The sequence below is a fragment of the Pinus tabuliformis genome, chromosome 6 (genome assembly GCF_031772625.1).
Source record: "Pinus tabuliformis cultivar Carrire ecotype Pingquan chromosome 6, CPIR1, whole genome shotgun sequence".
In the NCBI taxonomy this organism is placed as follows: domain Eukaryota; kingdom Viridiplantae; phylum Streptophyta; class Pinopsida; order Pinales; family Pinaceae; genus Pinus; species Pinus tabuliformis.
In genome coordinates, this window is record NC_142292.1 from 816,997,326 (window position 1) to 817,010,814 (window position 13,489).

The 13,489-nt window shown below is 40.4% G+C and overlaps 1 protein-coding gene across 1 annotated transcript; it reads right to left on the reverse strand.

Annotated features, from left to right (window-relative positions):
* Nucleotides 1-8,725: 8,725 nt before the first annotated feature.
* Nucleotides 8,726-13,157, reverse strand: LOC149261311 (putative disease resistance protein At5g04720). The gene is made up of 5 exons (XM_089422000.1): nt 12,121-13,157; nt 10,908-11,311; nt 9,775-10,130; nt 9,273-9,484; nt 8,726-9,118 (listed from the first exon to the last, which is right to left on the reverse strand). The coding sequence occupies exons 1-5, from the start codon at nt 12,800-12,802 to the stop codon at nt 8,859-8,861; spliced, it is 1,914 nt and encodes a 637-aa protein (XP_089278126.1). The 5' UTR covers nt 12,803-13,157; the 3' UTR covers nt 8,726-8,858.
* Between the last annotated feature and the right edge of the window lie 332 nt (nt 13,158-13,489).

A 13,489-nucleotide genomic window follows, 5' to 3' on the forward strand; every position in this document is an offset into this window, starting at 1 on the left:
CCGACAATACAAATCATCCACCATTTTCCCAATCAACACGTAAGCCAACCAACTCAGGTTCGTTTCCGCACGTTGGCCTGCCCAAGGCGTCCACCTCCATCCGTTGGCCAAACTCGTTGATTTTTCGACTCTCCTATAAAATCGTCACGCGTGCGCCCATACTTAGCCAAATTTCCATTTCTCTATTTTTCGACTCTCCAAGTAGCTTGTTGCACAACTCGTCAGGGCGCGTTTAACAAAACGCACCCACTCGTCGCCTTTAACCGAAATCATGTGGTCGTCGCATGTCGACTCGTTGCACATAACCGAAGATGACTCACTCGTCGCATAAAATCGACTTGGGCTCCCATCACACATACATGGAGCACCCTCCTCGTCTCAGAGTCCTGACATCCTCCACCACTCTAGAAATGTTGTCGTCCCTGACAACACCATCATACATCATCGCAAAGTGTCGCTAGCTCCAACATCTCAAAAATGTCCATGTTGCCCATCTCTGCTCTATCATCACATAAACCACCAAGGTTCATGACTTCCATGAACGGGAAAGTCTCCTCAATCCATGATCATCAACCACCTCTATCACAATCCCACATGCTGCCCCATCGTGGAAGGTTGGTCCCTCCAACTCGACTACATGCTATCACTGCAACATATATCATGTCTAACCTCATGTATCGTAATCATGTGAATCACTGCATAATACTCCATCCAACACAACATTTCAGTCATACCTAAGACATCTATCTGACAATACTCGATGCACTGCATGCCCCCATGACTAGAACTAGTTGGGTAGTTGATCCAACTGTAGTGCTCAAACCATGAGAATTCTCCTCCTCATGCCATCGTCGGTTGTTTCTCACCATCCAGTCACAATCTCAACTTGATCAAGAATCCATCCCAAATGTAAAATAAGCCATGCTCAGGTCCAGGATGTAATCCATCATCTCATCTGCAACATGCTTTCCATGATGCTAATGTCAATGTGCTGTCATATAGTCACATTCATCCAAGCATCTTCAACATGTCAAGAAAAGAAACCTCATCTCCAACGCCCCTCGTAAGGGTGTTGCAGTCCTCTCGAATATCAAGGACATGCACACACCTACCTCCAAGATCTATCTAAAAAGAAGGGCTAGGAAGTTGCCTCCCTGACTCTCATCCACCCACGTATCCAATTGGTACTGTGTCCTCAAGTACTTGTGCACAACAATAACCTCCTCATGTGTACAACCAAGCTTCTCAAGCTTGTCTTTCATCAACTGAAAGTCATATATGACCATGGCATACCTGTAAAAATCCACTATACTAGCCGGATCTCTACCTACATAACCTTTGCCAACCACTGCCTTAGAAGAAGTGCTCGAACTTCCTTCATCAGCAACTCCATGGTGAAGTTCCTCTATAGAAGATGCACTTGTCAATTGTCTCAAGATGTGTGAAACTGCCTTTCAACCTTCATCTTTCCTTCTAGATCTTGCAACAAAGTCAACTATCTTCCTTTCCTTTGTTGTTTGAGTCATTTATCCAAGTTCCCTTTGCTCCACATAATCATGCTTCACATTCGTATCCTTTGGATATAAAGTCATCGAAGCAATTCTTGGTCTATATCCCAAGCAACTCCTCCTATCATCAAAACCATCATAGTTTGTCCTCCAGCTGTAATCAAGAGAATATCTCGGTCCATGATCGGTATGGCTTGTGCAACTTTAAAAAAATCCTACTCCAACACCATAGTATGATCATCCATGTCGATCACTCTCAAGTCCAACTTTCCAAACCATGAATCCAATCTTACTTGAGTGTCCTTCAAAACACTTGTCACAACTTTCATGGCAGAGTTTATTGCTTTGAAAGCACTTGACTCTTTCCCCACTTCAACTTTCTTCCTAAAAGATGTTGTTGCTTTCTTGCTGAGGAAGCTATCAGTAGCCCCTGTGTCAACCAATGCAACAAACTTCTTGCCATGCACGGTTACTTGCACAAAACTCAACCTTAAGGCATCACCATCCTCTCTAGGATTTGCCTTGCGTCTTATCTTTGCAACCTTCTTCAATAACTCGACCTCAGAAGAGTCTTTCGTCTTATGTTTTGACCTGACTTCCTTCTTAAGGTACTTCAGCTCCCTGTTTGGTTCATCTAAGCAACTCGATCCTGGCTTAGCTTGAGCTCCATCAAGCTTTTCCTCCATCACATTCTTCTCAAGTGCACCTACTTGGCATACATTAAATTCTTCTACTCGAAGTGACTCAATCATCTGAACGTCTTCCTTCATGGCTCAGTGATAGCCTCTAAGTCTGTCAATGTAATCAAGCTCATCCTGCTCTATAACAACAAGCTTTCAAAGAAGAAAGTCCTTGATTTCATCCTCAAGTTCCTTGACTTTTGCCTACAACACAGTGCTCTTCTCCCTTAGTCAAACTCGTTCATCCATGAGTTCTTGGAGTCTTCGATCACCCTGTCGTATCTTCTCATCAAGTTCATCAAGTTCAACAGTCCTTCCATGAAGATTACCCAAGTCCTTCCGCATGTCCACTATCTTGTCCCCCATGTGTATCAAGAGTTCCCACTCTTGCACAAGAGCTTCATAGCGTTTCTGCGTTTCGTCTTTCCAATAATCTGTCATGTCTTCAAGTTTTTGAAATGCTCTTTCAACCATCTTCATCCGTTCGGCAAGTCTTCAATACCTGCTTTACCCTCAACGGTCATCAAGCTTCAAAACCCAATACCAACTGCTACCAAAAGATATCATTTTCACGAAGTATCTGTCTTACTTCACTTTCCAAATCACCTCTGATACCAACTGTCACGCCCTTATCTTGGCGGTCGTCTTTCAACTGCACATAGGTAGGTGCCACTTTCTTTTCACCAATACTTATGGATACAGAATACGCCTAACCATTCAACACTTAGTTATTTTCTTCAATTCTACTAAGCATTATCATTACACAGTAGAAATAACATTTACATCATCATCATATCATCATATGAATGCACAACGGAAATACTTTCTTTTAAATGGGAGGGGCAACTCCCATATTATAGAGCCTGCCCAATAATAATAATTCAATGTTTTACAAATAGAAGTACAAACCAAGCTTTTGCTGGAAACACCAAATTTCACCTCAGCAAAGCTTCTTTCAAAAATTCCACAGTTTTCCTGCTCGTGTCGGGTCGCCCACCTCGCCGGGTCGGGTCACCCTCGTTTAGCAGTGCCCATCTGCTAACTCTTCGTTCAGGGCCGCCCACCTCCGTGTCGTGTTGACCATCGCACTGTGCAGGACCACCCACCTCACCGGGTTGAGTCGCCCTGTTCAGAATTGCCCGTCGCATCGTGCAGAGGCGCCCACCTTACTGGGTCGGGTCACCTTCCACGTTCAAAACCGCTCGCACACTTAACTCGCAACTCGCTGTCACACCTAAGTTTTGTTCACCCGTGCAAACCCGCCTAACCGAGTCGGGTCGCACCGTCATGCGACTGCGCCCACCGTAGCTCAAGTCGTCATTGGCCTGTTTCCTACTCGCGCCTTCGTTCACCAAAACTCATCCGCCAGTTCGCTGCCACAACTCGTCTTCGTGCACATTCGCCCAAACCTGCAACTCGCCTTTCGTTTCCTTCAAACCCGGCTCGGCACTTCGACCCGTCTGTCCATCTAAGCCCAATCTCTTCACTCTTTGCTAAGTCACAAATGCTCTTAGCTACTTGTTCGCTTGGATGGATTGTTCTCTCCTTCCAACTCGTCCTCCGCCTTCTTATATGCGTCGTCCATGTTTAGGTGGGGTCGGCCAAATCGTCCACCATTTTCCCAATCAACACGTCAGCCAACCAACTCGGCTCTGTTTCTGCATGTCGTCCTGCCCAGGGCGTCCACCTCCATCCGTTGGCCCAACTCGTCGATTTTTCGACTCTCCTATAAACTCGTTACACGTGCGCCCATATTTAGCCGAATTTCCATTTCTCAGTTTTTCGACTCTCCAAGTAGCTCGTCGCACCATTGCACAACTCGCTAGGGTGTGTTTAATCGAACGCACCAGCTCGTCGCCTTTAACCGAACTTGTGCAGTCGTCACATAAGTCGACTCGTTGCACATAACCGAAGGTAACTCACCCGTCTCATAAAACCGACTCGGGCGCCCATCGCACGTACGTGATGCGTCCTCCTCGTCTCGGGGTCCTGACACATGGACATCTAAGCCGTCAAAATCACTTGGGGATCACACCTAGCGTAGGCCACACCAACCCTTAAGATGACTAAATTTTTGCCCACAAAATTTTGAACTGATAAATTTCACATCACAAAATGACTTAACAAAATACCCCATCACTGTGTATTTTACAGCCCATAAGCTAACTCATTCAAACAACCAACCTAAATACTATATTTTTTAAATATATTTTCCATTATTTTTAATTAACTAAATCATTACCATCGAGATAAAATTGATTGGGTTCTAAATTCCGTCACAAGTGCTTATAGCCATTTAACCCGATCAATAAATGTTTGCGAAATCTAACTTGCTCTTGAACATTCATAGAGCGATGGGTTATACGTGGGCCTTATGGCTATCATATTCAACATTTCCCTTCGATATCCTTTTGTTGGATATATTTTATTTCCGTTAGTGGGTTGTCTTTGAGACTTCATGACTTGGGGGACTTTTGGAATATTTAATATTGTAATTTAATTGGCGGGTTTAGTTTCGGTGGGGTAAATGGATTTTTATCTTATTTACTCCATTTCAATTTTTATTTTTTTTTATAGATGAATTTTTTTATAATGTTTAATGAGCAAATGTTTATTGGGATAGAGTCTACTATAATGGAGTTGAGATATTTTAGCTTTTGTTAAGTCATAGATTATTGGTATATTTAGTCTTCGAATTGTTGGATATACTCTTGGTATTATAGTGGCAACTAGAATGTTTGATCCTGGGCCTTGTCCATTGTTAAAGGAAAAATAAAATATTTGGTGGTAAATTTAAAATAAATTTTGTCAATTGGGTTTATCATAGGTGGTTAGGAAGAATTTGTTATCTTCTCCACCTAGGTTCAATTCCTACAAATGACATGTTGAGTTCATATCAAATATATAGTTGTAATGGCTTTAGGCCGTGTTGTTGTATCACCTTAAAACCCTAAAAAATATCTCACCGCGTGCTTACATGGACCAACTTGATTATGTGTGTAAATGATGTATACATATGTTTGTATGGATTTTTAGTGTAAAGTTCAAGACAAAGGCCTTACTAGTAAATGACCTAAATTATATAATAAATTTGCCATAGTAAACTCAAACTATGTAAATATTAATGCAAAAATATAATAATAATGATCCAAGATGACTTAAAAAAACACGAGAAATGCTGTTGATTCTATAGAGGGTCAATCCAGAAACTCATCCCTTTAATGTCCATCCACCACCATTGACTAGGCTACTGATTAAATACATGTGGTGGTTAGTGGCAAATTTCTACCTTCAATAGTTATGGTGTGGTATTGGGTACACTGAATGAGATATGTGTGGGCAATCCTCCCATGTGACATTTTGTTTCCTCTTTTTTTTGGGATGAACCATTCATGCCATTCAAGGGCTATTCCTATTTCCAACTCTATAGAAAAGTAAATGCGCTCTGACATGCGAGGCAAATAGCGCTCGCCCCTCTGAATGACAGCACGTGAATCGAGATAGCAGGGTGGAGAGAGAGGGCGAGCGCTATTTACCTCGCATGTGAGAGCGCATTTACTTTTCTATAGAGTTGGAAATAGGAGTTTCCCCATTCCAGGGATAATATATCATTCCAATGTTGATGTGCTTCATTCCTCCAGTAGCATTCTCCACGGCTACTGAAGAACAAAATCTGGAAATTGACCAAACTAGCAATGAAACGGGAATTGCAATACTGAAGAACAAAATCTGGAAATTGACCAAACTAGCAATGAAAGGGGAATTGCAAAACTTGGGGAAGAGATAGATGGTTGCAGTAGGATTTTTTCACCCACTGTGTATTTGCTTTTCATTTGGACAGTTAACAGCCAAGTGTTATTCTTCTAGGCTATTCCTATAAAATATTCAGCATATTTGGGCTCATTTTGCCGACATTGAAGAACAAAGAGAAGAATAACCCGAGGGACTCTTGAGCAAAGAAAGGGACTGTGTAGGGCAATGAGCACAGAAAGGGATTGTGTAGGGCAGCGGAAGAGAGTATCATCACTTTTTGATGGTTGGATGTGCAGGGATGCTCTGGAATGAACAGATTGGCTAGCCATGAGAGCCGATGGATCGATTGAGCAAGATAGGAAACCATAGCTTGGTTCCTTTATCCTGGTGGCGTCACCCTGGCTTGGGAGTGGCATTTGCACTAGATGCCTACAGTTGGGTTGAAAAATGCTGGTACACATCTAGTTTCTTGGATTATCTTCGGTTAAAAGACCAGTGTTCTATCTCTGTTCACAAATCTGCATTTGAATTCTATTTCTGATATGGAAATATGTGCAAACTGTATATGAATGATATCTGCCTAATTCAACATAACTATTTGGATGCCATGCAATGCGTTAATCCATCTTTCTAAAATTCTCAGCGTTTTATTAATTACACTTGTGCATTTTATTCAAACTTCTATTGATCTGTTAGTTGCCAAGTATGAAAATGTTTCCCTGTTCTATGGTTATAATTTATGGAAGGGGAAGGGAAGGTGACAGAGGACTTAATATCCTGCTGAATGTTCCAGACACTGTAAAGATCTTTGGTCGTCAAAATATCAACACCAGATTTTTTGCATCTAGCTGAATCATTCAGAGATTGTGCATTTTAATATTGCTATTTTCCCCTTTTAGTTTGTCCACAACTACTATATCCTCCAAAAATTGGGCTTAGGTGGTGCTCGAACATTTCCTCGGTGATATGATGCAAAACCTTTTAAAATTTTATATTTCTTTTTATTTTGTCTCAGTAGTTGATATTCAAAACAAGATTTCAACTACTGAGACCGAAGAGTTCCGAACCAGAAGCAAAGGGGTTTCATCATACATGATGATGTGTATGGTTCCAGTTCACTCAAACAGAATTAACCATGGTTCATTGCTGAAAACTGCTTTCAAGATCATGTGGAGCCCTCTATCTAGTATCATTTTCTATTGAAGTGTGAAAAAGGAAATGGTTAGAACAACGGGTGATTAGTTCCAATCCTTACCTGTCTTCCTTCATTCCTAGGCAATGGAATGCGCAAAATAAGGCAATAAAGTGGACGAAGAGAATCTGTCATTTTAGAAGTTATTACCACGACCTGATCCTTGAGGGTTATTTCCTCTACTTTTTCTTGTTACGGTGAGGAAAGAGGTCACCACACAGAGGAGGGCGAGGAAAGAGATTGATTTGATACTTCTACTGAAATGAGTGAACTATAGATATTTGAGTCACGTACAATGATGTAAAACGTCTTTCTAGTTTTTGAAAGTCTGTGTATTATGCATAGCTGCTAGCATAAATGGGACAATGGTATGAGAGAATAAGAGAGATGAAATGGAAAGAAGGCCAATCAGTTATATGGGATCAATAAATTTGAAACATATGCACAAGACATGCTTAACAGTTTCACCTCCATTGATAATGCCTTTAGTGTGCCTGCCTTGATGCATGTACTTTGTTCCTCATCTTGTAAATTTTGAGTCCTAGCAGGCCTCTCTTCGTAAATGTTTTACATAGCCTTGTTTCCCCTTTGACGGTTAAATGTTAAAATCATGTCGCTTTTGCTTTGTGAAGAGCTACCCACCTCAAAGCCACATTAATGAATTTAGTTGACTCAGTGCAATGACACAGGGGAAAAAACCAAACAAGAGTAAGACATGATAAAAAGGCATTGTTTAGATCAGTATTTGCAATAAGAAGTGTGCTAGCCTTACTCAACCTGGAAAAGGTTGTTCATATTACATGCTGTAAACACGATAAGACAAGAAAACAATTATGTACAAAATTTATACTTTATAACTTACTTTACATCAGTTGACAAAATTCTAATGCCTCAGGATAGTGCTTTCCCACACTCAATAAATTGTCTCTGTTATTCATTGTAAATAGCCTTGTAGGGTTGACATGAACATCCCTCCTGGACCTCCTCGCTGAGTACATATTTTACAAACTGTGCCCGGCGCCCCATTGACTTATTATGCTGAAACTTTATTTTCTTCCAATGTTGAACTAGCAAAGCTCAAGGCTCAGACATAACAGTTCTCTTTAATGGAGAACTGTTCTAAGTGTTTTCATAAACTTGATCAATGAATCAATCGTCAAGCCAATCTAAATGGAAGTGTTCTTCTGCAACTTCCACCCGGAGACCAGAAATGCCAGAGGCCTTGATATCTAACCATTGATGCTCAATCTGTTCATCACAGATGACATGCACCAGAGACCTCAAGTCCCTAGCCGATTTTGGAAGTTGCTTCACACGAGAACACTCCCTCATATCAAGTTCTTTTAAGCTAGATAATTGCCCCAATTGATTTGGGAACTGTTTTAGGCGCCCACACAGCGAAATATCAAGGGACTGTAGTTGTCTAAGTTTACAAACTGAATATGGTAGTTCTTCTAAACTTGGACATGCGTACAATTTGAGCATTTTCAGTGAGCTGAGATCTCCTATATCATTGGATAACTTATGAAGATCATGGCAGTTTGTGACAGACAACCGTTGAAGGGAAGTCATATTATATATACTTGAAGGCAGTTCCTCCAAATTGCTACAATGATCAATAATGAACTCGAGAAGACTGGGGAACTCCAAACACAACCCTCTATATAATCTGGTCATATTTCCACAACCCTCACATAGAATCAACGATAACTTCTATAATTTTTGCTAGGATTGAAAGTATTTTTGAAGGGGAGGAAGAATTACTCTCTCTAACTGAACAACTTTTAGCCGAGTTAATGAAGACAAGACTGATATGCCTTGGAGTGTAGCACGCTTAAAATTGTGATTGACAATTATCAGAACCTTTAATTTATGCATTGATTGCATAAATGGTGGAAGAAAGTATTCACTTGCAGAAAAGTTTAAGATAAGAGCCTTGGCATTTGGAAAGTTCATATGACACCAATCCTTCTCCTCCATTGGACCTTGACATACAATAATGCAGAAATCAACACATTCAGAAACAAATTATGTGCAGGTAGAATGTAAGAGACTGCAAGCTTTTGATCAAGTGAGACAATTCAATATTGAAAAATGGTCAGAAATGACTAGGAGAGGAGAAAGAAATATGCACCAAACCTGTGTGGAAGGAAACAATCTCAGCATCAAATGTACACTTTGCAGCCTTTTTCCACTTTTTGGGAATAGAGTCTGCTTTCTGAGGCATAAAAAGCCTTTTGCGTTTATTTATAGGCCCCTGCCTGGTCAAATACATAGCTAAGTCTCGCAGAATATCATGCTGAATAAAGGAAAGCTCGTGGCTGCTACCATAGGAGTTCACCATGGTACCTCTGAATAGTGAATTAAAGTTGTTATGTCAGCTAAAAGAATTATTTAATCAATGCTCAACAAAAGATCCACTTCTCTCCTATCAAACAGGTAATAGGCAGTCAGTGACTAGCTTTATTGGTATATCTATTTCATAGTTCTGCTTTAAACCAGTTCATCCAATCATAGATTTTGAATTTGTCATTTTTGAAAAAAGCTTTGAATAAACCTCCTGTGTCACAAACAAGTCCAAATGCCCCAAAAAAGTTAAGCAAGGGCAAGCAAAGGCAAAACAAATGTGTGAATGGCTTACTTTTGATTGTTCACCGGAGTCACAAGATTTCGACTCACAAGTTCCATTAAGATTGTGAAAGCAGCTGCCCATTTTAACTTATGAACATAAACCCCCAAGTTTAACAATGGATCAGCAGAGAATTTTCTGGCCTCTGGAAATATTCCCATGTCCAAAAAGCATTCTCGGACTTTTTTGTCCAAGGTATCTATGCTTGTTGCCATGCGTTTCAGAAGTGCTGTTTTGTGATATTCAGAAATTGTTTTTCCTCGAGAAAGTTTGTCCTTCGCAGTGATCCATGCTTCAGGAGGTTGACCATGTAAAGACCTTCCAATCACCTTAAGAGCGAGTGGCAATCCTTTGCACTCTGCTATTATCTGTAATGGAAGTGTTGCCAATTAGTTAGCATCTTTAACACCCTATTTTTGCAGAGGATAATCTTCAATTCCAAACCCGTTTAATTGTCATTCTACTACATTAAGAATAAGAATTATGTTGCATCACATTAAAGTAGAAGGAAGAAGTGTTGGGTTAATCTTGGTTGAGTAATTAATGGGTTTACCATTTGTAGTTTATGATGAAGCATGTTTAAATGCTGAAAGAACTGCATTTAAAGTGCCTTGATCAGCCTATTCTTTGGTTGGCTTGGCCAGATTGGTTTTATATTTATATCAAAGCAAGGCAAACCTAGACTCTCTAGCAAGAGTAAGATCTCTTTTGGCATGCGTACCCCTGGTTTGATGAATCACCACTGGGGCATGTTGTGTTCCTAAAAGCCTGGTTAATAAACTTTGAGAGGAATTGGTGGTTATAGAAAGCCAAGTTTAAATGTGGAAACGTTGGGTTAATCTTGACTCAATCATTGATGGGTTTACCATTGGTGACTTCTTAGCCCATGAATTAGGTCGTGATTTATTAACCCATGAATTAGGTAACCCATGGTACTTGCACATGGTATCAGCATGTGATAAAACCTATTTAAAGACTTAAAGAACTCCATTGTAAAGTGCCTTTGGCTAGCTTAGCAGATTGCCCAAACTGAATAAAATGTATTTTTAAAAGTTTGTTTCCAGGGCAAAAATCTCTGATGCATTTTGCTATTGCTGTACAATTGTTGATGTTACTTTTCTTACTATGGGTTTTACAAGAAGTACCTCTTTGACTAGGTTGTCATCTGCTATTTCTGGAATGTACGGTTGATCAAATGCTGAATGGCAGAAAAGGGACACGGCATCTGGCTCTCTTAAACAAGGTAGGTCATATCGGTAATCAGATTTAACAACAATGTTGTTTCTTGTTGTAACGAGTGTCTTGAACCCTTTTCCTTCAAACAACAGTTTGTCAAGGTGCTCAATTTCCCAGACATCATCCAGCACCACGAAAGTTGGCTGAGGTTCAGTTTGACGAAGCCTTTGCTGCAATTGTATACGTGCATCTTGGATGTTATTAAAATCAGGTTTTTGCCCGCCAACAACCTTGTCCCACATTCTGTCCAGAAGTTTCTCAATATTTGGGCACTGAGAAACAGTCTCAAAAAAAATCCTCCCTCTAAAATGATCTGTAAACCAAGAATAGAAATATATAAAATCAATCAGTGAAAATGATTTTGTAGTAAAACTCAAAACTTTCAATTGAGATACAGGTGTGACGCACCAAATAAAGAAACAGGTGAAACTTTAGAGAAAGATTCATTGGTGAAAGAAGGGCATGCTAAAGCAGAAACACAATTCAATAAACTAAACAGTACTCACTTTCTGCAGATTTACCCAGGACAGTCAGATTGAGGATTGGATCCTCTTTCATCACTTGACTTGGGCGAGTTTGCCCTCACGAAAAAGGGCCAATTCAGAAACTATGTATATTACTTTTGGATTGTGAGTTGGCTAAATTCAGGGGTCAACATAACTCCCTGCTTAATAGGAAAATAGACACCCCTGTTTTCACTGTGGCTGAAGCATACACCAGCTGTTTATGAAATTTCAACAATCAAAATCTAACCATTTATTATTTCACTATTAGCACCCCTGGTGTCCTGAGACACTCTTCCATGCCTAAAAGACCTAGAAAAGTTGCTTGAAACGGGAAGGTGTAAGCTGAAACCCTTTTATTCTGCCTGTGTGTGTCCTACTGGTATGTCTGAAGACTCTATCCTTTGGTACCTGAACAATGAAATCTCACATAGTTGATTCCAACTATACACTCGAGCAACTATTTGCAACAGATAATTTCATCAACTTATGAAATATACTAATACAGAACCTAGATCTTAGAGCAACATAAGAACAAAATATTGCCATACTGTCCCATTATCTCTATGGGGGACTGTCTATGCAAGTTTAAGGATTAATTCAATATAAATCCTCTCACCTTTGACTTCTTTGTCATTGCAAAGAGCTGTTGCTAATGTGGTCTTGCCACTACCGCCCATGCCTTTCACTCCGAGCAGGGGAACATCATTACACAAGAGGCGTTTCTTCACTTCATGAACCAAACTGTTCAAACCAACTTGAAAGTGGGATAATTCTGGGAGACCAATTTGCAACTGATCCATATGATCTTTGATAAACTTAATCTCAGATTCTTCCCTTATTGTTTCAATTTTGTGCTCAATCTTCTCAAGCTTATCCTCCATTTTGTGCTCAAACAAATCCTGATGTAATCTCACACGATGCAATTCAGAACAGATATGTGCCCAACCTTGGGTTTGAGTGAACCTGACAATATACAAGTCCAAATCTTCAATTTTCCTTGCATATCTATAGCTTCTGTAGATATTGACGCGGTTAACCTTGGAACAATTTTCAACCAGCTCAATACCCTTCTGGAGCTTCTGATAGAATTCGCTGAGCAGCCTCTGATTATGTTGTGACAACTCTATACCATTATTAAAGCCGTCAGCCAGTGTAGGTATCATTCCTTCCAAAGTTTTTTGGAGGCGTTTGCAGGCGCCCTTGCAGGCGAAGCTCTTCTTTAATACATGTTGAATGATTGCCAGCAGCTCGGTCGGTACAGCACCCGCAAGTGACTGGTTCACCAAAGACGAAGCCATTCGATCAAATGATGATTTTCAGACTCTCACAACTCAAAACTGAAACCCAATGACTCAAACCTTCATTTTGTACACTGAACATAAAAATTTTCACTAGGAATTCAGGTGCAGAACACCGTGAAAGAAATCTCCATGTGGACTGTGGAGGAGTAGAACGCACAGCAGAGACTTCTTTTTATTGGTAGGTGCTGCAAATCCCAATTCCGCGTAGATAGTGACCACTGACCACCACCAAACGTAGTAGAACAGATAATTTGGACGCTGATTGTAACCTGAATTGTCGCATCCGGGGTGATGCAGACCGCCACTTGAATCAGTCATTCCGAATTCCGAATTGTTCTCGCCCACTGGCTAGCTCCGCCGTCTAAAAGGATGAATTGGGAGTGGCCTTTTTAAGGGATGAATCGGGAGTTTTCTTTAGTGTGACGTTTTGGATTTTCTGCCGCCCTCCGCCGTCTAAAAGGATGAATTGGGAGTGGTCTTTTAAGTGATGAATTGGTAGATTTTTTTAGTGCGATATTTTGGATTTTCTGCGGTCAGAATTTGTTGAAAAAATTTGAGAAAATTGAGGTGAAATATTGAGTTGTGTTATTTATTTAAAGTGGTTTTTGAGTGTATATATGGATTCAGCATCCTGAAAAATCCAAACCTAGGGCACTTTGATTGTGCAGTCTTACTCATCAAACT